The sequence below is a fragment of the Fringilla coelebs genome, assembly GCF_963513975.1.
Source record: "Fringilla coelebs genome assembly, chromosome: 20".
Classification (NCBI taxonomy): domain Eukaryota; kingdom Metazoa; phylum Chordata; class Aves; order Passeriformes; family Fringillidae; genus Fringilla; species Fringilla coelebs.
The window spans coordinates 3,285,948-3,309,329 of NC_140046.1; the positions used below are offsets into that span (position 1 = coordinate 3,285,948).

Genomic DNA, 23,382 nt, shown 5'->3' on the forward strand with positions numbered 1-23,382 from the left:
TCACAGGGCACTGCTCTGCTCAATGACAGCACAAAAGCACAAATGTAACACATTAGAGGCCATTGCCATCTCTCCCATCTTTGGGACAGTCCATTTATTCCCATGATGTTGGGATTCTCCCTCATATATAGAATTCTCACTACTTTGGGAACACAAATACCAAAAATTATATGAGTAAGGACTTTAAACAGCTGAGATCTTACTCTGGAATAAATAATAATGTCCTAAACACATCAGGAGTCAGAGTTTCTGTCTTTGCACAGAAATTCACAGCACCTTCAATTAGAGACTTGTATTTTACTTCTAATTTTTCTTTCTTTTTTTTTTGTAATGGGAAAACAAGTGTCTGCATGCATCCACAAAATTCCTGGCAGGTTTGGCTGTGGCTGACCTCAGTCCATGAACCTCATGGGAACAGGAGGGTTGGTACCTGTGCTGAGCATTTCAAAGAAGGGAATTCTCCCACGTCCCAGCCTGGTGAAAATTAACTGCTTTTATTAAAACACTGCAATTCCTCCCTGTTTCCTTGCACAAGGCACATTCCCAGGGAGGGAGGTTTGTTCAAGCAAGGGGTGAAGAGTCTCTGCCTGACTCCCAGTGGGTGAGTTAAAACTCGAGGTATGAAGTGTAAAATGGGGTAAAAAGGTACAAAAAAAGGTTCACTCCCAGCAGGAAGAGCTGGTTGGTGACCTGCAGGTGTGCTGGACAGAGCTCTGGAAAGCAGCACTGAGCAGCAGAAAGCAGAAAATCTCCCTCTCCAGGTCCTGAGCTCTTCCCAGCCCTGCCGCAGCTGCTCCTGCAGGAACGGAGCCTTTTCTGCAGGGCTGGAGCCACTCTGGGATTGTTCTGAATCAGGGAAGGCGAACGGGCTCGTTGGCACCTCCGCCCTGCCCAGATGGCACCGCCAGCGCTGCGAGGGACTCACCTCAGATGACCTTTCTCCAATCCACAGTGCCTTCCCCAAGTTCTTGGCCATTCTATGGCATCAAAAATACTTGGAAAATATTAATTTATTTTAACACCATCTTCTGTTTCTCCATTCTTTTTTTCCCCACCTTTTGCTTTTCTAGATGCCTCAGGGAGTACAAGAAGCAATGCAGCACATGACAGCAGTCGAGTATTTCTTTGAGCCAGAGATACGGGGGGAAAAACAAGGCTGAGTGTGATTTTGTCCCTCCAGAACTTTCCCGAGGTCCCAGGACGAGCAGCGTCCGCGGCATTTCTAAAAGCAGGACACAGATACACCTCATGAAGCCCAAGGGCTGCATGCGGACAGAACCGCAGCGTTCGCGGGGCTTTGCCCGTGCATTCAGCTCTAGGAGTGGATTCCGGGCGCACACCAGGAGAGGGTGCCAAGCCCCCGGCTTGTGCTGCCGGGATCCGCACGGGCTTCCCAGGACTCGGAGCCCTCTCCAAGCGCTGTGCTCAAAACACCAACCAACGCACCCTGGATCTAAAGGAAAACCTCGTTTTTTAACCAAAAGCTGCCCAAAAGTCTTTACCTGTTTCAGCGCTATCGGCAGTAAGCGCCCGAAACCCGCCCGAGGACATTACCGCAGGATAAAGACATTTTTTGCTACATTTAAAAAAGGATCTGGTTCTTTATGCGCCTGATGGACGTGGGACCGCTCGGGGGAACAGCTGAGCTCATGGAGACCGAGAAAACCCCTAAGATCTGCGAGGCACAAACATAAAACATCAATCCGTGCTGCACAGGCACCGTGAGGTTTAGCAGGAATAAAACCTGATCCATGAAGTTTTTAGAATGACTGTTATAAAAATCCATCTGCACTGGGAGGCGCAGCTCTTACACCTCAAGTAAGCGCAGGCTCCCGGGCAGCCGCTCTGCCTCCAGCACCTTGGAGAAACCTGCGGGGTGAGAGGATAACGCAGCCCGAGCCAGCGGACCCCGAGCCCGAGACCTCCCTGCCACGGAGGGTTTAAATCTAAACCTCCCTGCCACGGGGGGTTTCAATCCCCCGCGCGGTGCCGCCGCGGAATTCCCGCACCCGCGTTCCCCACGCGTGTCCCCGTCCGGGAGAGCTGCAGGAGCGGAGCCGCAGCATCGCCGTCTGCGGGCACGGAGGGGGGGTTAAAAATACCGCCGGTAATTAACGGCAGCAACAACCCGACCCTTTCGGGGCCGCGGCGCAGCCTGCAGCGGGCGGAGAATCGCCGTGAAACCCCCAGAAGCGTGCGCGCAGGTGACCCCGCTCCCCCGCCCCGGATTCCCCCCGCCCGCCGCGGGTGTCGCAACCGCGCCCGTCCTCAGCCGCGCCCCGCGGGGGGGGCGGCGCAGGCAGCGCGCAGGGAACGCGCAGGGAGCGCGCAGGGAGCGCGCAGGGGCGCGGGCAGCGCTGCCGGCCCCGCGCCCGGCCCCGCCGGCCGCCCCGCGCCGCCGATGCTGTCGGTGCCGGTGCCGGTGGCGGGCGCGGGGGCGGCGCGGGGCGCGGGCTCCCTGCCCCGCCGGCGCACCATGTGCAGCGGCGTCGGCTGCTTCTGGGCGCTGCTCTCCGCCGGCCTCCTGGCCGCCTGCGCCGCCGCCTTCCTCTCGCCGGCCTGGCTGCTGCCGCCCGGCCGCGCTGCCGCCGGCTTCGGCTTGCTCTGGCGCTGCGCCGGGCCGCCCCGCGGCTGCCACGGCTCCGCCGGCCCCGGCGGCTTCGGAGACATCCCCTCCGGTTCCTGGCAGGTGAGCGCCTCCCCGCCGCGGCACCCCCCACCGCCTCTCGCGGGCTCCCGGGAATCCCCCGGCAGCTCCCCGACATCCCGCCTGCCCTTCCCTGCACTCCCCGGCAGCTCCCGTCACCTCCCCGACATCACCCGTGTCTGCTTCTGGCTCTCCGGCATCCCTCATCACCTCCCCGGCATTCTCCCCTTGCCTGCTTTCGACTCCCCGGCGTCCCCCCATCACCTCCCGGCCTCCCCCCAGACCTGCTCCAGGCTCTCCAGTATCTCTCTGTCCTCCTCACGTCTCTAAGGTCCCTCTGTCATCACCCCAGCTTCCCTTGTCCGGTCTTCCAGACCTGCTCCAGCATCCCTACCCTGCCCGGATCATCGCAGGCATCCCCTGTATCCCCCTCGAGCATCCTCTGCATCTCCTCGTGCTCTCTCCAGCATCCCTTCCATCCTCTGCATCGCACCCGTCCTGCCTCTGAGCATCTCCTCAGCACCCCTTGGGTGTCCCGCGATCCCTGTGGGGTCTCATCCCTCTTCGGGATGCTGGGCTGTTCTCGGGGTGCTGCCTGGAACCCCCGTACCCGCGTGGTGGTCAGTGCAGCCCCAGCGTGCAGGTCCCGGCCTGGGACCGAGTGCCGCGGGGCTGACCCGGCCACCCTGCCCTGCCGGGATCCCGGATCCCCCCGCCCTGCCCGGGCTGGCTCCTGCTGAGAGTGCGGGAGGGACTCGGGGAAGCTGGAGAGGTTTCTGCGCTTGCCAGCGGGGCGCTGAGCATCACTCCCGGCTGAGTTTGCTGTGCAGGAGGGAGCAGGGAGGTGGCTGAAGCTGCTGCTCCTGGGACACGTGGATGCAGAATTCGAGCATGGATGGGGGGGATCGTGGCTGTCCCCCTGCCCGGCCACCCGGGGCGATGCCCGTGCCAGGTTTGGGATAGGAAGGAGGCCCAGACGCCCCATGGGGCCGGGGCTGCTGTGGTGCCCCGGGGTGACAAAGAGCCGCCGGTCACACTGGGTGAGCGCAGAGAGCGCACAAAGCCCGGCCCCGGCATCCTAGCGCTCGCTTGGCCCTGTCCTTCCTCCCTCCTCTCCCTTCATCCTTACCCCGAGGCTGTGAGTGTGAAATCCCCGCCTCTGCTCGGAACACACGAGCTCCAGGGGCTCGCTCCAGGTCACGGTGTGGCAGGGTCCCCAACCGGGGCAGCAGCCCCGGAGCTCGGGGCTGTGCCGGGCACAAAGGGTGGCGGTCAGCGGCTGGATTTCTCAGCCAGCCATGGAGCTGCGCTGTTATCTCTGCCAGGACACCAGGGCTGCGTGTGATTGCTCAAATCCCATCACGGTCCTTAAAATTGGCATTAGAGACAAATATTGTGAATTGCAAAGAAAAGAACCAGCTGTATAAACTCCTAACTATTTACATAAAAAGGTGCAAAAATGCTCTTGTTTCCACGGGCTGGCCTTTGTTCAGATGTTTTTGCAAATGTGATGCAGATAAACACCTCCAAGTAATAACAAACTTTAAAGATAAGAAGGAAGCTCAGCAGTGACTCATTTGAACAAGCTTCAGCCTCTGAAAACACTGAGATCCAGCATAAAATGTAGCACGAAGTCTCTGAGTTCCTGAGCTTGGGCTCAGGGAAAAATGAATAATCACAGCACCGAGGGGAGTTTGCAGAGCATTTTGGTGACATGTCCGTGTCACCTTTGTTAATACCACCCAAATAATTAATGAACAACAACCAGTGCAGACTCTTTCAGAGGGGAGCGCTCGCTTACCAGCTTTCTGCCACGAGGAGGGGGAGAATACCTGTTGTGATGGTTATTTGATGGGCTGGAATGTGATAAAATAGTCCTGACAGCTTTGCTGAGGCAGGCGACAGCTTTGGCTTCCTTGCTTGAGCAGCCTCCGAGCCCGCACGCCTCGGTGCTCAGCACGGCTGAGAACCCTGTCTGAGTTCAAGCAGGAGATTTCTCTCCGTTCTGGAGAGATGGGGAAATCGTGGCTCTTTTTTCTTTGCTTTCAGAGCCGTGACGTTCATTTCCAATCTTTCCAGCGATCTGACGGGCAGCTCTCTCTTTAAATGAAAGCCGAACGTGGACAGGAATTTGAGAGCTCCTGAAAAGAGCCCCGAGCGTTGCTCCAGTGCAGTTCGCTGCAGGAGGGTGGGAGCTGGGGCTGACGGGGGCAGAGGGGGCTAAAGCTGATGCGGGGCTCAGGAGCTCTTCCGGAGTGGAGCTGGTGGCACATCTGGGGGTGCTCAGAGCACATCTGGGGAGGATGCTGAGCACACCTGGGGTGGATGCTGAGCACACTGGGTGAATGCTGAGCACACCTGGAGCGGCTGTGCACACCTGGAAAGGCTGAGCACAACTGGGAGGATGCTGAGCACACCTGGGGATGGTGCTGAGCACACCTGGGAATGGTGCTGAGCACACTGAGTGGATGCTGAGCACACCTGGAGAGGCTGAGCACAACTGGGAGGATGCTGAGCACACCTGGGGATGGTGCTGAGCACACCGGGTGGATGCTGAGCACACCGGGTGGATGCCCACCCGCAGCAGGGATGTCCATCCCTGGGGAGCACGGCTCTTTTTGTCTCCTGCAGGCTCGCTGCCGTTCCAGTGTTTCCCCTCTCCTCCGTTGTGCCGATTTGTTGAAGGGTGGGGAGCGTTCAGTCCTGCAAATGATCGTTAATGCCAGTTGTGTGTGCACTTGGGGGATTATGTTAATCGTGCTACAAATGATGCTTTGAATCATGTCTGGAGGTTAATTAACATGCCTTTCTTCTCTTAAGAGGGCCTTCATGTCTGCTTGGAGTTGCTGGCTTTTTTCTGCTTCCTTTCATAATTACTTTGCAGCTCTCTAATATCACGGGTACCTTTAATTTAACCCTGTCAGTGCTGCTGGGGCTTTGCACTGAGCTCAGCATCATGATGATTATTGGATGGGGTGGAATATAACAGAATATCCCTGATGTTGTGGACAGGCTGAGACCTTGCAGGAGCTGGTGGAAACTGGAGAGGATTTGGCTGGAGCCAGAGAGGAGAAAGGATGGTAATGGTGATATTGCCCAGCCAATTTGTGGTGAGGACCTGTTGTGGGATGACTTGGAGCTGTGAGGGCTGCAGAGAGACATCCCAAGGTGTGCAGATACCCTGGGGAGAGGGGATTGCTCTTGGGAGGCCAAATCAAAAAAAACAGGTGAACTTCTGAGCTCTGAGTGGTTTCATTGCCTCTCATGACTTTTCTTTTTCCTGATGCCAGATCATTGTGTACGTGCAAAATAGTGCTTCATCCTCAGCTAATTTATTTTCTCTTTCAGTGGGAGCATTTGGCTCATGGGTTCCTGTCTCAGCGCTGCACTTCGGAAGCTACTGCTGCCACATTTCAGATTTCTATTTTTATTTTTCCAGATAGTCTCCAATTATTTTCAGGCTTTGCCAAGCATGTAATCTAAAATAACAAAGAAGCTGATCAGCCCATGATATTCAGGTTAAAGCCACGTGGGCCATTTGCCTATGGAGCCAGTGATGCCATGCTGGAGCAGAGCCCAGAATAAACTGCTCAGGACAGAGGGGAGGCTTTGCCCAACCCCAGCAGTTCCTTGAGAGGGTCTTTCCTGGGCTTTAAAGCAGGACTTGAAAAGATTCAGCAAAGTTTAGTGAAAATGTACAATAAACCTGCTTACCCTTTGCAGTAAATCTTCACTGCTGGTTTCTCACTGCATCAGTTCGGCCCTGGGTCCTTGATGTCATCTGGGGTTTGCCCATTGGGGCCAGGCTTGTAGATCAGCAGCCCTGATCCCATGAAAAAGCACGTGGAGATGGGAAGAAATCTGTCACTCTGTGCAAAATCTGTCCCTCCTCTTCTAGCACAGGCTCTGGGATTAGGGAGAGATGCAGTGTGACCCAAGCAGGGCCTCGGGTGTGTGCTGCCTCTCAGGCAGAGTCTGCTCTGCCTCCAGTCGTGTATCAGGCCAGCACATTAACTTGGGATTATCAGGAAATCAACTTTTAGCTCCTCATCCTAAGAACTTCCCAAGAGAGCAGACTCTGTCTGCCAGTCCATTTGATTTTTAATTGCACTTACACAACCTTGGCCAGAGTTGTGAGTGCTGAGTGTAAGGAATTCTTGACATCACCACCTTTATGCACATTCCCCCAGAGCAGATTTATCTGCTTTCATCAGCCACCCAGACTTTTCTGACCTACATTTACAGGACTGGTGGTGGGGGAACCTGTAATTCCTGGGCTGTGGTCCCACATTTCAGTGCCCAAGTCCCAAACCACCACTGGGACTCACCAGCCTCTCTCAGCTAAGCTGGGCTCAAAGGGGAGCTGAGGCAGGACCAGCTTAAGGGTGGGCCCTGGGAGGTCAAGTTGATTGAAAATGCAGCCAGGCTGCTCTCAGGATTACTTCTGTCCCTGCTCTCAGAGGGAGGGGGAAGCTGTTTGGCCACTCCTGGCAGGGATGGTCAGGTCACACGGGTCACCTGCCCTCACAGCCCCTCCTCAAAGGCAAATCCTGAACCCGCACCTCGGGAAGGGCTCAGCAGAGCCATTCTGATGCTGCATTTCCCCTTTGCAGGACCCAGAGCAGAGTCTGGCTCGGGCTGGCAAGGACATTCTGACAGTGGGACATTCCCTGCATGCTCCTGAGGCTGCAAATCCCGCTCTGCCCGGGCTCCTCCTCCGGCTTTGCGAGGAGAAGCCAGCTGGGCGAGCGGGGTGACCCGCGGGGCATCCGCTGGCCACGGCGCTGAGCCCGGCTCGGCTGCCAGCGCCAGGAAAGGGCTTATCCCAGGGAAGGATAATGACAGAGTGAGGGGAAGGAGGGCTGATCGGGTACCCAGCACCACGCACTGCTTGCTGCCTAATTAAAATTTCATTAAGTTGGTTCGAATCCCTTGATGGAGGTCACAGGCACACCATTGATGTGCTAATGTCTTACTTTTCCCCTTTTTTTCTGTCTTTCACTACTATCCATCATCCTCTTAGATAAAGCAGTGCCATTAGGAACTGCTTTCCAGCATCCCCAACTGCAATGGCAGCGAAAGAGAGACAGCCATAATTCATCAGATGTATTATCTGTCCCTTATTTTCTCTCTAATTAAAAAAATGCCTTTCCCCCCCCCGTGGATCAGTTTGGGCATTAACCCCTCTGGTGTTCTGTTGAATATGCTGGTGAGCTGGGAATTGGAAAAGAAGTTGACTGGAAGGCCAGGACTGGCTGAGCTTTGTTTCAGTGGAGGTGGTGCTGAATCTACTGCAAAAGCAGCTAAATCTGGGCTGGGGAGAGATACCCCCGTTCATCTTGTGCTGCGGGCTCCAAATCCACCAAATCCTGCAGTTGAAGGGGAAGAAATGAGGGCTGGAGCCTCCTGTGCATCCCTGCGGCTCAGCCCAAGCTCGGGGGTGGGGACATCAGCCACCTCCAGGTGTGGCATCACACCGGGGGCTCTGCGCCCCTGCCCGCCCTGGGACCGGGCACCAGCGGGCACCTCCCAGCCCTGGGCACGGGTGGCATTTTCTGCGAGCAGCACGGAGGGGGAAGATCAAACCGGCAGGAGAAAGCGCTCAGATGGCGCCCAAAGGAAGGGAACTGCCAGGGAGGAGAAGCCGAGGGTGTGTGGGATCCTCCTCCTGGCCGTCGCTCCAGTGCCGCCCAGATGGCGAATGTTTGTTTCTGTGCCTCGTGTGGGGAAATGGGAGCGAGCTGCGAGGCTCCCCCCGCTCCCCCCGGCCCGCAGCGGTCCCGGAGCCCCTGCCCGGGGGGAAGGCAGAGGAGGCACCTGCCCGCACCTGCATCCCCCCGGGCGCTGCCAGCATTCCCCAATCCCAAAGCTCAGCTCCCCACTCAGCACCTCCATCCTGATCTGGTTTTTAACAAGATTTAAATCTCGGTGTCCATTTGGTTTCTACCTCTGCAGGTGCAGCACCACTCAGTTTAACCCCAAAAGATTCCCATAAGGAATATTTGAACTCTGATAGGAAAGGGTTGCATTTAAAAATTAAAATAGTTGGATTCATTTTGCCACTTTTTCTCTGTTTACAGTTTTTCTCCAGCTCATCTGGGGTTTCTTAGATATTTTCTCTCAACAGATACACCCCAAAAAGCCAGGCACACTGTGACCTTCATTTCCTTTTTCTCACTGAGCCTGTGGCTTTATTTATTTAGGGCATTTATTTTCTGCCCCCACTCCCAAAGTCTGTAACCTGGCCCTCAGCCTGCTGCCCTGGGTAACACAGGCCCCACCCAGGATGGCAGCTGTTGGGGGTGGTCAAGTGCCAATTAATAAATTGCATTAATAAACTAATGTGCATCATGACCCAGTTCATAGTGATGGCAGGAGCTTTGCCAGGTTGGTTTATCTCTGCTGAACCAAACAGCAGGTAGTGTTTCTCAGCACTAAAAACTGGACTGGAGAGTTTATTTTCCCTTTCCCTCTTCCTGCTTTAAAGCTGGCTTTCAAAGATGAGTTAACTTTTAAAAAGTTTTCATTAGGGAAATTAAAGAATTCTTCCCAGGACGGCCATTATGTGACGTTTTAATTTTGATTTTTCTGGTGAATGAAACAACATCTTCAGCAGATTTATTGCTAAGTGAATGGCCCAGCCATGGCATGTGTCAGACCTGTAAAACACTAAAAATCAGGCAGGGGATTGTTGTTAATCAGAATTTATTACGCCACATAAAGGAATATTTACAGTCCCACCAGGGGACGATTAATTTGTTTGGGGATAAACAATTAATCTCCCTGGGAGTGGGAGCAGAAAATCTGACACGGTTTTATGTCTTTACCCAGCGTGGCAGAGGCAGGATTGCTCACAGCCTCCCTGGGCGCATCTCCCTGGCACTGCCAGGGGTCAGCAATGCCCAGGGCTGGGCAGCCCTGGCCTCCCTGGCGGGGTTTGCACTGGGAGCTGTGCTCTTTACTGGGATAAATGGGTTTTTTTCCTGCCCTGCCTGAGCTGGGGTCTCACAGGCAGCCTCCTGCATCCCTGCTTTCCTCCCCACCCTGTCTATTTTTGGGTTTCAGCCCTTGCATCTGTTTCCTGCATCCTCTCCTTTCTGCTCAAGATGCAACAGGCACAAACAGGGAGGAGAGAGGGAGGTGCTGCACAGTGGGAAGGAGAGAATTGCAGCTGCTATTCTTTGGTACCTTTGCTCCATGGACTTCTTCAAACTTAAACCTTATTATTTCTCTTTGAAAGCAGCTTTTTGATCTTTGCAGGAGCAACTCCAGTACAGGGCAGGAGCACTTGGGAAATTCCCAGCTGAGGCCATCGAAAGGTTATGACAAAAGCAAAATTTCTGCTTTCCAAGAGCATATGCAGTGCTTTGGCAGGTAATGTCAGCACACAGCCAGCAGAATGTGGGAGCCAGGCAAAGAGCAGTGGTGTGCCCTTTTCTGTCACCTGGTCTTGGGGCAGCTGTGCCCCTGCCACCCCTCCTGCTCCCAGGAGCTGCCTGGCAGCTGTTGAGTGGCTCAGCATTCCTGGCCCTGTGGCAGAACCCGAAGCTCACCATGTACCTTCACCTGAATCTTCTCCCATTTATTCACAAGGAGACCTTTGCTCCCTTTGCCAGGGCCTGGCTGGATTTGGTGGGGTTTGGGCCACCCCTGTGCACATCAGGATGCTGCCAGCCCTGAGAGCCCTCAGTCTTGTTGCCAAACCCCGATGGCAGCTCCCAAACCACACCAGTTCTTGCCAGTTTAACTCACCTGCACCCAGCCTGTTGGTGCCTTTTTTCTGTCACTTTGTCCTGAAAAAGACCTTCACACTTCTCCACAGGGATTAGCAGTCAGAGCAGCTCATCAGTTGTTTCCAGCAGGAACTGTGAGTTTTTAGGGGATTTGAGCCACCACAATTAAGGAGAACCTAGATCATTAAAAATAATATGCTTCACACAAGAGAGGAACCAGCCTGCTTCACAAGACCCCTTTCTGCTGAAAAATTCATTGCTCTAAATAATTAATGGTCCTTGCAAAGGAGGATGGTTTTGCCGGGCAGAAGGTGAAATGCAGACGCCAGGCAGAGTAATCCTTTTTTTTTTGCTATGAATCCAGATTTCCTGGCCATGCTGCTGCCCTGGGAGCAGTGGGGGAGCAGGGCTGTGGCTGCTTTCCTCATGGGGCCCCAGGCTGGGGGAGTGTCTGTGCAGTGGGGACATCCACCTCATCCCATCCCATCCCATCCCATCCCATCCCATCCCATCCCATCCCATCCCATCCCATCCCATCCCATCCCATCCCATCCCATCCCATCCCATCCCATCCCATCCCATCCCATCCCATCCCATCCCATCCCATCCCATCCATCTTCCATGGGTCCCTCCTGGTGTAGGGACAGGGCAGGGCTCCCTGCTGGGGGTGTCCCAACCTTGTATCTTAAGCCCTGAAGCAGCTCTTGTCTGTGCAGGTCTCAGTGCCTTGGAAGGCTCTGGAGAGGAGCAGATTTCCCTGCTGGAGCAGCCTCTCCATTTCCCTGGGTAGCTTTTGCACTGCTGTTCCTTTTGCATTGCATGTCAGGAATTCATTTATTGCTGGGACAGCATTTGCATTGCTCAGTGCATAAATAGGCTATAAATAAGATGCTGATTTCTAATCACTGCACAGCCCCAGGAGAAGCACTCACACCAGGGTGTCAGGTGGTGCCTGGCCTGTCCCTCTCCAGGACCAGTGTGTCCCTCCTGGCACACAGCTGGCAATGGCTGTGTCAGCCAGCACCAGCCAGTCCAGCTCAGCAGTCAGGGGTAGATGTAGGGCACTGCCAGACCTGTGGGACAGCACCACTCATGGGAGGGGGTTTTGAGCTGTTGGGACCCCCCATGGGTATGCCAGGGTAAATCTAATTCCTCTTCCTCTGCTCAGCCTGCCTGTGGTTCCTGCAGAATAATTTACATTATTATGATAATAACTATATTATTACAAACAGTAGCACACTGTGTGTGACCTCTTTGGGGAGGGGAGCTAAATGGAAAGCTGTATTGGGGCTGCCCAAAAGCTCAGGTAGGGGGGAAAGATCAAAAAGGCAAACTGTGCTCTGCTAACCAGAATGTCTCACCAGGACAAGAGGGCTGGACAAGGGTGGGAGCAGGACCTGACCTCCTCAGAGCAGCTCCCACACTGTTATTAAAGGCAGGCTTTTCAGGGAGGTGGGAGTGAGATCTGCCTTGAAGCTGTGCTGCTCTAGGAGCTGGGGCAGGTGTCACTGCAGGGTGACTCAACAGAGCCAGCAGCATTCCCTGGAATGTGCTGGGAAGGGACAGGAGCTGCAGCATTCCCTGGAATGTGCAGGAAGTCACAGGAGCTGACGTGGCTGCTTCAGGGCTGGGCCTGAGGTGTCCTCATGCTGAGTGCTGTCACCAGCTGGGTGCTGGAGAAGGAAGGTCCCCTCTCTGCCCCTGGCCATGCCCCTGGCTGGGCTGGCACGTGTCCCTGCTGGAACAGGCCACCTTGCTGCCAGTGCCATCCCCTGTCACCTGCAATGGGGACAGAAACAGCAGCAGTGCAGTCATTGAACACCTGTACCCAAGGGCGAGCTGTTTTGCCATGAATTAATGCTTTTCCCTGTTTTTAGGCTGCTGGGGGTGGGAGCAGCCTGCCATGTCAGCAGAGCTGCAGTGGGAGCAGCAGTGGGATCCCCAAAATGCCTGCTCATTGCCAGGCCTGCTGGGGCAGGGCTGCCATGGGATCCCTTTCAGTGTTCAGGAGAGGCACTGACACATCACACACATCCAATGGCACTGTCTTAGGACAATTGTCACTGCAGCCCCAGTGCCAGTGAGCCCTGGGAGCAGGGCATGGCTGAACCTCGGGGCTCAGCACTGAGCGGTGAATTGAAGCAACAAAAGGTGGAAGGGAAAAGGTGGGAGATCTGCCCATGACAGGGCTGCCTGCCCGCTCCCAGAGGGGGATTTCTGGGGGGTGTGGTGCGGGGTGACCTCTCTGACAGCCCCCTGTGTCCTTGCAGACGAGTGCAGTGCTGTGTGCGGGCGGCTGTGCCCTGCTGGCCCTCAGCTCCCTGCTGGCCATCGTCGCTGTGCTGCTGCCCGGCGGAGCCTGCGAGCGCCGACTCTGCACCCTGGCTGGCTACATGCAGACAGCAGCAGGCAAGTGATGGGGCTCTGCTCTTTGGGGAGGAAAGGTGGGGTATCCTGTCATACCATCTTCAAGCTCAGCAGGGTGAGGAGCTTGCAAACCCTAAGCAAGGGTGGGAGAAAAGCAAGTGGCCCTTCAGTTCAGTGATTGCCTCCTGCATTCAGCACAAAAGGTATTGAACATCACCTCCAACCACACAGGGGCCTGTGGCAGAGCCTGGGCTGCAGGCCCCACTCACTGCCCCCAGCTCAGGGGGCTCTGGGGGTGAGTGCTGGATACCAGGCAGGGTGCTGCTGCACCTCCTGTGGTCCAGCAGATGCTCCCTGTGGAGTGTCCAGTTCCATCTTTGTGGTTAAGCCTCTGGAGGGATTTCCCTCTCTGAGCTTTACACCTGACACAGGGGTTGCCCAGCCTGCCCTGTATCTCCCCAGGCAGCCCTGGTGATGTTGCATCCACTTAAAATTCCATTGCAACCATCTGTGCTTCTGCCTCAGGGGAGTGCAGAGGGAGAGGGCAGGAAGCTGGGGAGGGACAAACCCCACTGGAGACTTGTCACCCCTGCAGGGAGCCACGTCCCTGAGTGTTGGACCAAACCTCCCCAGCTGGCCATGAGCCATGACAGGAGATTAATGCCCCTTCGTGTCTGTGCCCAAGAATAAACTCCTTTGCTTGGAGAAATTCTCAGGGCCAGCCAGGCTTTGTTCTCTGCCTGGAAGCATTCAAGCTGCTTTGGGGGGAAATCCTGTTACACGCTCTCCTCTGCAGGGCTCATCCTGTGGGATCTGATTTGGGACAGATGGAGCAGGACAGATTTCAGCCATGGCTGCTCCAGCTCAGCCGGGCTGTGGGGCCACACACAGCTGCTTGTGCTGTCCCCTTCTCCCACTCTGGAGATTCCCATCTCTGCTGGCTGGTGCCAGTGGGTCCCCTGGGTGTGGGACAGAGGCTGGAGGAGCCCCATGGCAGATCTCAGCTCCAGGGATGGGTCCCTTGCAGGGGATAACTGGAGTAACCCCACATTACCTTTGCCAGGGGGGTGGCACATCCCTCCTGTGTCTGGAGCAGATACAAAGCCAGAAAGGATTAGGAAGAATCCCTGGAAAGGAAACTGACTGTGGCAGATAAATACAAATGAGGAGCTGCCAGGGGTTCTGGTAATATTGAACAGGCTGTAAATAAACTGTAAGCTCTAAGCGTTATTGACAAATGAAAATTTACTGGGGACGTTTGAGCAAGCTAATGGGTTGCTTTAAACCCTGGCATTGCCTGCTAAGCATTTTGTCTTGTGCTTTTTAATTTTGTGCACTGTGGATTAATTCCCATTCAGAGCTAGGCAGCCCTGAGTCAACAGAATTAAATGGTTTAATGTATTTGGATTCAGAAATGCTGCCCCTCCATAATTTCTCTCCTTATTCCCCCCTCCCTCCCTAGGAAGAAGCTTTTCAATAGAAATCAGCTGCAGCGAGGTGACAGGGAGAGAAACTCCTCCCCAAAAATCACATTATCTTGGAGAAAAACAGGGATTTTAGGATAGATGAAATTACAGGGGAGGGAAGGGAAGCAGAGCAAGCCTGGAGGTTTGGTAGACAAGTTTTCTGAATGGGGGGTGGGGGGCAGCTCTGTCAGGGGTCCCCTTGAGGTGCTGGCAGAGCAGTGGGGGTGTGTTTCTCCCAAATCCCAGGTTTCCAGGTCCCAAAGTCACCTTTCCTCTGTCTGACCAGACATTTTCCCACTGAAATCCAAATTTTGCTCTCTTTTTCCCATTTCACAAAGCCAACTTGAGGTATTCTTTTAGAGCACCAAAGGTATGAGTAAATCAGCTCAATTCTATAAAACATTGAATCAGGAATCCAATGTCCTGATAAAGAGCCAGGTGCATTCAGCCAGGAGAATGGAACATGCCAGAAGTGCAGGAGCAGAGGTACCAGCAGAGCCAGAATCAGCCCCCACAGGCTCTGCACTGTCTCAGAAGGATGCCCTGAGCTGCACTCAAATAAATCCAGGTGCAGAGGCCAAGGATTGATCCCTGAACCAAAGAGGAACCAATCCTGAGAGCCCCACAGCAAGGGCAGCCAGGCTCAAGCTACAGCTTTAACACTTTCCTGCTGTACATTTGGAGAGCCAAGTTGTGCCTTTTGCAGCCCCAGATGGGAGGAAGATAAAAACCTCAGGCAGACAGAGCAGAGCTCTAATTGCAGATGCAGACAGGCCACCAGGGTTCAGAGCTGGGCTAATTGCCACCAGACTTTGAAAAGAGGAGTCCTGATGCCTGGCATCCACTCCTTAGGAAAAACCCAACATATCCACACAAAAGACAAGAGGATGATCCCTAATGAAAGAGTTAATGAGCAACAGGGAGAGGAGGAAGGATAAAGGAACATTTGCTCAGCTCTCACACCCTACAAAGACAAAGCTGCCTCTGAGAGATTAGAGATGAGGATCACTCCCTGCTCATGGTGTCAGCTCCCTAAAATGAAATTTCTGGGGGATCCTTCTTCCCAAACCTGCATGGCAGCCCCTCCAAAGAGGCTGAGGGAGCCAAGCTGGCCCATTTGTGTGTGGGGTGCGCCAATCCTGTTGCTGGAGAGGAGTCCTGGGGCTGACCCCAGGGACAGGGAGGGCAAGTGGGGGCCCAGCTGAAACCCTGCCAGTTGTCCTTCAGCAAAAGCCTCTTTGCTGGGGTTTTATAAACAGGAGTTAATTCCAGGAAGAAATGCCTCCTGCTGCATGGGGCTGAAAGGGAAGCACAGGGAATGTTCTCCAGGGCTGATTGTGCCTGTACAGCCTCTCTGGGGACTGCCAGGTGCTGCTCTGGGGCCCTGGTTCATTGCAGTTCATCCCTGCAAGGCTCTCAAGCAGTTTTTCAGTGACTGGCAGTGGGGAAGCTGCTGGAAGGAGCACGGGGCCATCACAGTGTGTCAGGCAGTGCCTTCACCCACAGGACCTGTGGATGATGCCCTGGAGAGCCCCAAGGCTCTGCTCTGAGCTGTCACAGCCCACAGAGCCCCCAGCAAATGCCTCACAGAGTGTCCTGAGCCTGGGGGAGCTCAGAGCAGCCTGTGACAGGTTTCCAGCAGGGACTGTGCTCCACAGCCCAGAGCATACCCACCCTCATGGGAATGGCCTTGCCAGGGCAGTGAGGCTGATGAAAATGGAGATTGCCACTCAGTAAACCCCATCAAACAGGAAACCTGGGCAGATTTCTGCTTTGGGGGCTCGTGGTACTAAGGGAAGGACTATGGGTGACCATGCTCCAGCACTGGAGCTGGTTCCATCTGCTGCTTAGGAACGAGTCCTCACAGGCAGGATGAGCAGCCTCCCTCATCCCTAAAAGCCTCAATAAAGCCAGGACTGTGCTGTTGCTTTTGGGAAGCTTTTCCCTGGGTGCTGTTCAGGCAAAGGGCTCCTGCTTTGCTGGCAAGAGGTGGCTGATCCAACCTGCCAGTGGCCCTGGGCTCTGGGGCTGCCAGGAGGAGGCTGCAGAGCTTGGGACCTCCCTGAGGGCACAGAGCACAAAAAGCCTTCAGGGAGAGCTTTGTTTGCACCCCACACTGCTCTCTGTCCAATCCTACCACCATCAACTCACTGCTCAAGACAAACCCAGTGCTGAGGGAAATGATCCTGACCTGCCTGTGCCTTTCTAAGGCTTTTCTGGTTTTAAAGAGCAATTTCCCAGCATCGCCACGACAGAATCAGAACAGTCACAAGGCTCCAGCACGACAGGCAGAAACCCCCAGTTATGCAATTTAGCCACACTGTAATCCCAGGTTTCATGGTAGTCCCAAGAGCTTCTTCCTGGAAAATTTGATTGCATTCTGCAGCCAAGATGCCTCTTACTGGCAGCAGCATGGTGGCATTACAGAGATGGCCTCAGCTTTTGGTCAGTAAAGCAGCAGAGCAAAATACAGAAGACCTTTGTCTGTTCTTTAGACACTGATCATCCAGTAAGAACACAGAAAGAGGGAGAATTGTTCACTTTCAGATCAGTGTGAACCTTCTAAATGTATCAATTCCCAAGGACTGAAAACCAACCTAGATTAAAATGCTTTGTGCCATTCCCAGGGGAGAGCAGCAGGAGGGGTGGGAGGTTTAGGGCAGCCTGGGGGCAGCAGGGCCACAGCAGTCCCTGGCCAGGACACTGTCCCAGTGTCACAAATGTTATTTAGGAAGGCAGCACATGATTCTTCCCCCTCATTGCACCTCCCATCCCTCCCTGCATCCCAGCCCACCTCTGGGATCGATGGTGCCCTGTTTGTCCCAGGCTGTGCAGGCTCTGCATGGCAAACAGCACCATCATCTGCATCAGTATTGATCCCTCAGGCTCCCATCCATCAGCCTGCTGACATCTAGGTAATGTGTAATTAGTAACTTAGATAAAAACAGCACCAGGAGGGAGCTGCCAGGCCAGTGTGTGCATGCAGCAGCAAGCAGAGGGCTCGTGGCTGCCTGGTCATTGCTGACCTGCCACTGAGTCACTGAAACTCTTCCCTTGCCTGAGGTTTTGGGTCCCTCCCATCCTGCCCCTCTCCCAGAAATCCCGACTGGAATAATGGCATGAGGAAGGCACTCTGCCAAGCATCCCTGCCCAATGCACTTGTGGGGATGCTGGAGAGCAGCACCAAGGATGCTGCAGAGGCCACCAGGCAGTGGGGACACGCTCTGCTGCCGGGTTCAGTGTCCCAGCACCGCTCTGAAGGGACAGAAGCGGAGCAGGCACCACCCCAAGGCAGGCGGAATTTGGGGTTGGGAGCCGACACGAGAAGCGCTCGGGAAGGGCCAAGGAGAGGAGGCTCGGAGCGCTCCCGGCCCCGCAGCCGGGCGGGGCAGACCCAGCCCGGGCGGGGCAGACGCTCGTGGCTGCGGCAGCCCCGGAGCCCCATCCTGTTGACCGAGGGCTGTTTGTCAGAAACATCCTTGGGATTCGGAAGAGGAACTTGGCAGTGGAGGCAGGGGGGAAGCAGTGCCCTGTTGTCCAGGCATTGATTTGATTTAAAATCACCCAAAGCTTCCCCCATCCCTGTTTAAAAATAGCAGCTTGGCTTTTTATCACAGAGCCCACGCCGTCCCTCTTCTTGTGGCAGAAAAACATGCTCAGTCCTGATGCACTGACATTGCTGGATGTGCTCAATCATCAGAGCAGCATCAAGGAAATGTTGCCATAAAGCTGTTTCCCCACTTAGGAAAGGTTCCTCAGAACTACAAGAGAAGCTCCCAAAATAAATGAAGTCCAGTCTTCCTGCAAGGTGCTTGGGCACAAAAGCAAAATACAGCAGCATAAAACCTGAGCCTGGAGATGTGTCCTGCTCCTGAATTGCAAGGGCAGCTTGTTTGTGTTTCTCTGGAAAGAGCAATGCTCCCATCACAGCTGGGTGCAGCTACACGATCCTCCTCAGTGCTCAGGTCCTCACTGCCATCCTCATCCTCTCCCCTCCACATTTCACATCCTGTCCTTGCCACAGAGACAGCCCTCACACTGTTGCAAGCCCTGATTCTGCCCCTGGTGCAAGGCTTTTTTCCCCCTGCTTTCTTTAATTACATTAGCCAAGTCAAAAAACTGCCTTTGGCATGTTATTATTCAGTCAGTGAACTCTCACTAATTCCTGACACAACCAATAAATATCTGAGGTGGGAGCTCACTGCCAGGGAGCTGGAGAGGGCTCAGTCACAGCCCAGCCCCACTCCTCACTTCAGGGCCAGTGTTGCTCATGCCTGACTTTCCTGTGCTCTCATTTTGTTCACTTGCACTGATGCAATTCCTCTTCTGTTACATTTTATGCTAATTTCCTCCAGAATTCAGCTCAGTAAAAGCCACAACCATCCTGAGCCTTGTGCAGGTTTGTCCTGGAGCAAGGACTGCCCTGAACCCTGTGGAGATGCTGGGCACCAGCACCAAGCCCAGCTGTTGTTATTCCATCAGTCTCTGTGCGCTTAAGAATTTGATGAACTCCTGTGTTAGAAACAACAATTGACTTTTTTCCATTTCCCTCCCAGCTGGGAGGTGCTGTCTGGGAGGATGTTGCAGAGGGAAAATGAACTTGTCAGATCTGCAGATTGACAGGCATGAAAGTGGAACCACAAACATCAACTTCAGCCTTTCAGGAAATTTTTACTTCTGCTGAAACAGTAATTTCTCTGTGCTCACTCCAGTGCATACATTCGAGTGACAGATCATCTTGGTTTGAGAACAATTTCATGATTTTACTTCCAAAACCCAAAATCTTCATAGGAGAGCCAGGCCATTAAACATGGCAGTGACAGGGGAGGGGCTGGCAGCTCTGCTCACAGCCAGGCTCCCTGCCCCAGGTTAAGTGCAGATCAGCCTTCCCAGGGCTCCAGCTTGTCTCACACAAGGTGCAGATCTGTTGAAGGAGAAGGGGCCAGGCCCTGGCTGTGCTGTGGAGCAGCTGAGCCCTGCTCCACCCCAGTGACAGATGATAGAGCTTCATTTCCATCTGACATTTGGACAGATTTCCTTCCTCTGCTCACTTCTCAAAGAGTGCTGTGATTCTCTCCAGGTGGGCTGTGCAGTTTGGCACAAAGCTGCTGACTTGGTGCCTTTGCCCTCCCTTCAGGCCAGGTCCCAGCAGCAGCAGTGTGCCTGGGCTGATGCCAGGAGCAGAGCATTTCTCAGCAGCCTCATTTAGAGAATAAACCAGCCATGTCCTTTCATTGGCTTCTTGGAGAGGGGCAATACATTTCCAGTGGCATCAGTGACAGAAGCAATATTCTTTCATTGCTATCATCAGAAAAGAGCAGCTTTATACTGCAAGAAAGAACTATTTCACTTGTACAAAACATATTTTTTATTTCCTTAAACCTGGGGAAATCCTTGTCATATTAATACATGTCTGAATTGCTTCTCTTTCTCCCAGGGATTTGAGCTTAGACCAGTTATTGCACTTGGATGCAGTAACAGTCCATAAAAAAGTATATTCTGTAAATAATAACAGTGCTTTGTAATAAATGGAAACTACAAATAACAAGTGCCACTGGGACGCCAACACTGCTGCCCCTGAGGAAATACAAGCCCCAAGGAGCCCAGCACCGTGCCAGAGCCACGTGTTTCAGATGGGAAAATCCGTATTTCACTTGATTCCCTCTGCCTGTGACTCTCCCTTCAGTTGACAGGCAATTTCTTCTACAAGGCAGGACATTTACCTGGATTCTAACATTTTCAAGGCACCAGGGTGGGACTCGTGGGTGTTACCAGAAGGCTCCTCAAGCCTCATCTTTCCAAGCAGGCTCCTTCTTGAATTTTTGGTAAGGGATGGCTTTGATAATGGCTTGTTTTTCATGAAGTTTAATTGATCTTGTTGGATCTTGCAGTAGAGAACAACAGCAGGAGAGGGTCCCCCTTCCCATGCAAGTTCAGGTTGTGTAATAAACCATATCCTGCAAAGCTTGAGAGCATTTATCATTTCACAGCTGTCATTAGTGGCTGCCCAGCCTGCTTGTTGCATGCCCACAGTGCTGAGCAGGATCACGTCTTCTTATCTCCTTGCTGTGTAATTATGTGTTCAGCTGAGGTTTCTTTTCACAAACAATTTGACTTCTCCCATTCCCCCTCCTTGCTTAGCTCATGTTTGTTGGAGACAACCCTGCAACCCTCCTGCAGGGCCACCTGAATGTCCTGCCTTGCTGTGGGGAGGGAGCTCATAGCTGAATTTCATGCATCCTGAAGCAATTGTGTGGACATCACATCATCTTTACTGCCTCATCCATCTGCACTGAGTGCAGGGTGTAATGCTGAGAAAAAACCCTCCCTGTCCCCTCTGATGCTGGCAGGCAGCTCAGGACTGCCAGGAGCATTCTGCAGTTCAGTCTGCTCAGGGATGCATTTCAGTGAGCTTTGGTCAGCCCCAGAGCCCAGCCCTGGCTCTGGCAATGCTGAAGTTTTTGGCCTGCTGGTTGGAGGCTGGCTGTAATTTAAAAGGCATCTGAAAGTGGGGACAAGGACCTATCAGCACACAGAGCAGGGCAGTGTACAGAGAAGCCATCTCCTGTCTGCCAACACCAACATGCTGCCACAAAACCCAAAGGTTGACATCAAATTCAGGGTGAAGCAGTGAGCCCCTCAATGCCTCAAAACCCCTGTTTTGCTGGGATTAGATAAAACTCATGCTATTTGTAGATCCACCTTGGAGGTCATTACAGGCCCTGGTGAACGCAGTGATAAATCTGGGTGGCAGCTGCTGGCTGTCTTTTGTGTCACAGATTGCCCAGGCAGTTATAAACTGCATCTGTGCACCACAGTCTGGCTTTAGAAGCAGGGTTGCAAAGAGAGGAGTTCACTGAGAAAGGAGCAATGAAAACTCTGACAAATGGGTCTTTCCACCTCCTACAGTCCTGCTGACTGTGGCACAGACCTTTTGGTGGCACTTGCAATCCCACTTTGCTTGCTCTGGTTTGGTTTCAGTGTCCTGCATAACTGGGAGGTGCTGCTGGCTGAGCTGGGGAGCCAGCCCTGGGAACAGCCACAGGAGCAGTGGCTCTGGGCCAGATCCACTTCCTTTTTGCACAGCCTGACAATGCAGGGAGTCTGGCAGAGGTCTCTGTCCTCCTGTGGGCACGTAGCACAGCTCCCAGGCGAGCTCTGCTTCGGAAATGTTTTGCTCTGCCTTCCTGTCTGAGCCTGTGCTGAGCTGGATTCCTTTGCTGGTAAGGAACAGATCTGCTCAGAGGAGAAATTTACCCTGCACCGAGTGTAAACACAGATGGAAATGTGGTGGAGCCCTTTCCAAAGTCAAGGGAATAAATCTGTTTAAAAGGCTGAACACCTGGGGCAGTGAAAGAGCAGGTGGAGCAAGAACCCCAGAAAGGACAGTGGGGCTAAGGCAGAGGGCACAAACCGCACAATTAAGTGGAGAAATCACCCCAAAGAGAATAACAGAAAGGAGAAGAGACTCCTTTATGGATTTTTTTAAGACTCCTGAGTTTTTTGAGCCCTGTAAGCTGCATCCCAGGCACTCTGAATGAAGCAAGCAGTTTCTTTTCCCCTGGACTAACCTCATCTGCCTTCTCTAGAGCAGCATGTGAGGGATGCAGCCCCACATCCTCCAGCTGCTGGGAGGGATAAGCAGGATTTTCCTCCCTGGTTAGGCAGCTATTGCAAGGACAGGAACCCTGGAAGGACAGGGCATGTTCACACCAGTGGAATCAGCTTCATGATGGTTTGGTCAGCTCTGCTGCTCCAAACCAGTACATTTTCTATGTTCTACAGTAACAGCACTCCTGAACAAAGGCTTGGTCCTGCAGGGCTTTATTCACTTGCCTAACCAAAAAGCTACAAACATGGATAAGCCTTGGATGGCTGAGAAAATGTGAAATTGGGTTCTCCTCCCAGCCGTAACCTTGGCAGAAGCACAGCTCTGGCTGCTAAAGCCCATAAAATGCACAGTCCCTGTTGCTCCTGATAGGGGTATAAAATTATAATTACTTGAGAAGTGACTTACGATTCAGTGAAACAAGGATCTTCTCCTTTTTGATTGAATTACTCAGTGGTTATTCCTAGAAGACTGGAAGCAGATGGCAAGCTCTGGCCAGGCATTTAACAGCCTGAGTTATGGCAGGGAGGGGATGAAGCTGAGCTCCAACCTGCTGCTCCTGCCTTCCTGCTGGCTTTGGGTCCCCATGCCGGGGTATGCCCCAGGAAAGGAGAGGCTGGGGGCTGGGACAAGATGCTTTGCAGCAGTGCATGAAGATGTGGAGCATGTCCAGTAGCAGAGGGTTTGTTTTGCAGCTCAGGTGGCAGCACAGAAATGCAAAAATGTTGTTTCTGTAAATCCAGTGCTGCTTTGGCCCAGGTAGGCACATCTTGACAGCAATCCCAGTGCACTGTCAGGAGCCTGTGGATCTGGGAGGTGACAACTGCCCTTGTGTCACACAGGAAAGCTCCCCATCCTTGCAGGCCCAGGAGGAGGAGGGATGGATGAAGGCAAACAGTCCCCTGGGCTGGGGTGGAACAAACACAGCTGTATAATTTCTGCCTCACTGCTCCTCCTGCCCCCGTGTATCTTGAGCACATCAATAAAATCAAACAGACTATTAGCAGCACGTCCTGTTATCAGCCATGGATGGGCATCAGGCAGCCATGCAACCTGCATTTTATGAAGTGCTGCTCCTACCACTGTTGGGGCTGCAGTGATTATCACATCTCCTCACAGCTGGGCCACACCACAGCTTTTATGAGCTACCCTACATCAAAGGCCCTTTTTTTTTAAAGATAAATTAACAATTCTCTCCCTTTCTTTTTATTTAATAGCATAACAGCCAGCTGATTACTAGGTGAGACACCAATCTTGTTGCTGAGCTGTGCTTACTGCATTGTCTATTTGATTATTTTTATTGAATAAGCAAATGTTCTCTCAGAGCTCTGAAGTCCTTATGAGGGAGACTCATTTTCTGCTGCTGTGATCTCTTTGTCACGGGTGGGTGATGTATGAAAAGGAATTGCAAATAGCTGTTTACAGCAAGCAAAGTCACAGAACAGCCCACTTCAATTTCTGCTATCTGTCGGAGGCTGTTGCTGGCGATGGTCAAAATTAATTAAGCAGGAAGGAAGAGAGCAGAGAGGCACCATGCATCCAGTCCTGCCATTGAAATAT

At 53.4% G+C, this 23,382-nt stretch overlaps 1 protein-coding gene across 1 annotated transcript in view; it reads left to right on the forward strand.

The window, feature by feature from the left end:
• Positions 1 to 2,401: 2,401 nt before the first annotated feature.
• LHFPL7 (LHFPL tetraspan subfamily member 7) overlaps positions 2,402 to 23,382 on the forward strand; it is a gene marked incomplete at its 5' end in the record, with an annotated part of 57,973 nt that continues 36,992 nt past the window's right edge. Inside the window, 2 exons of the mRNA XM_084218911.1 lie at positions 2,402 to 2,689; positions 12,651 to 12,789. Of these exons, the coding sequence (XP_084075037.1) occupies positions 2,402 to 2,689; positions 12,651 to 12,789 (427 nt within the window). The remainder of the gene's footprint in view (positions 2,690 to 12,650; positions 12,790 to 23,382) is intronic.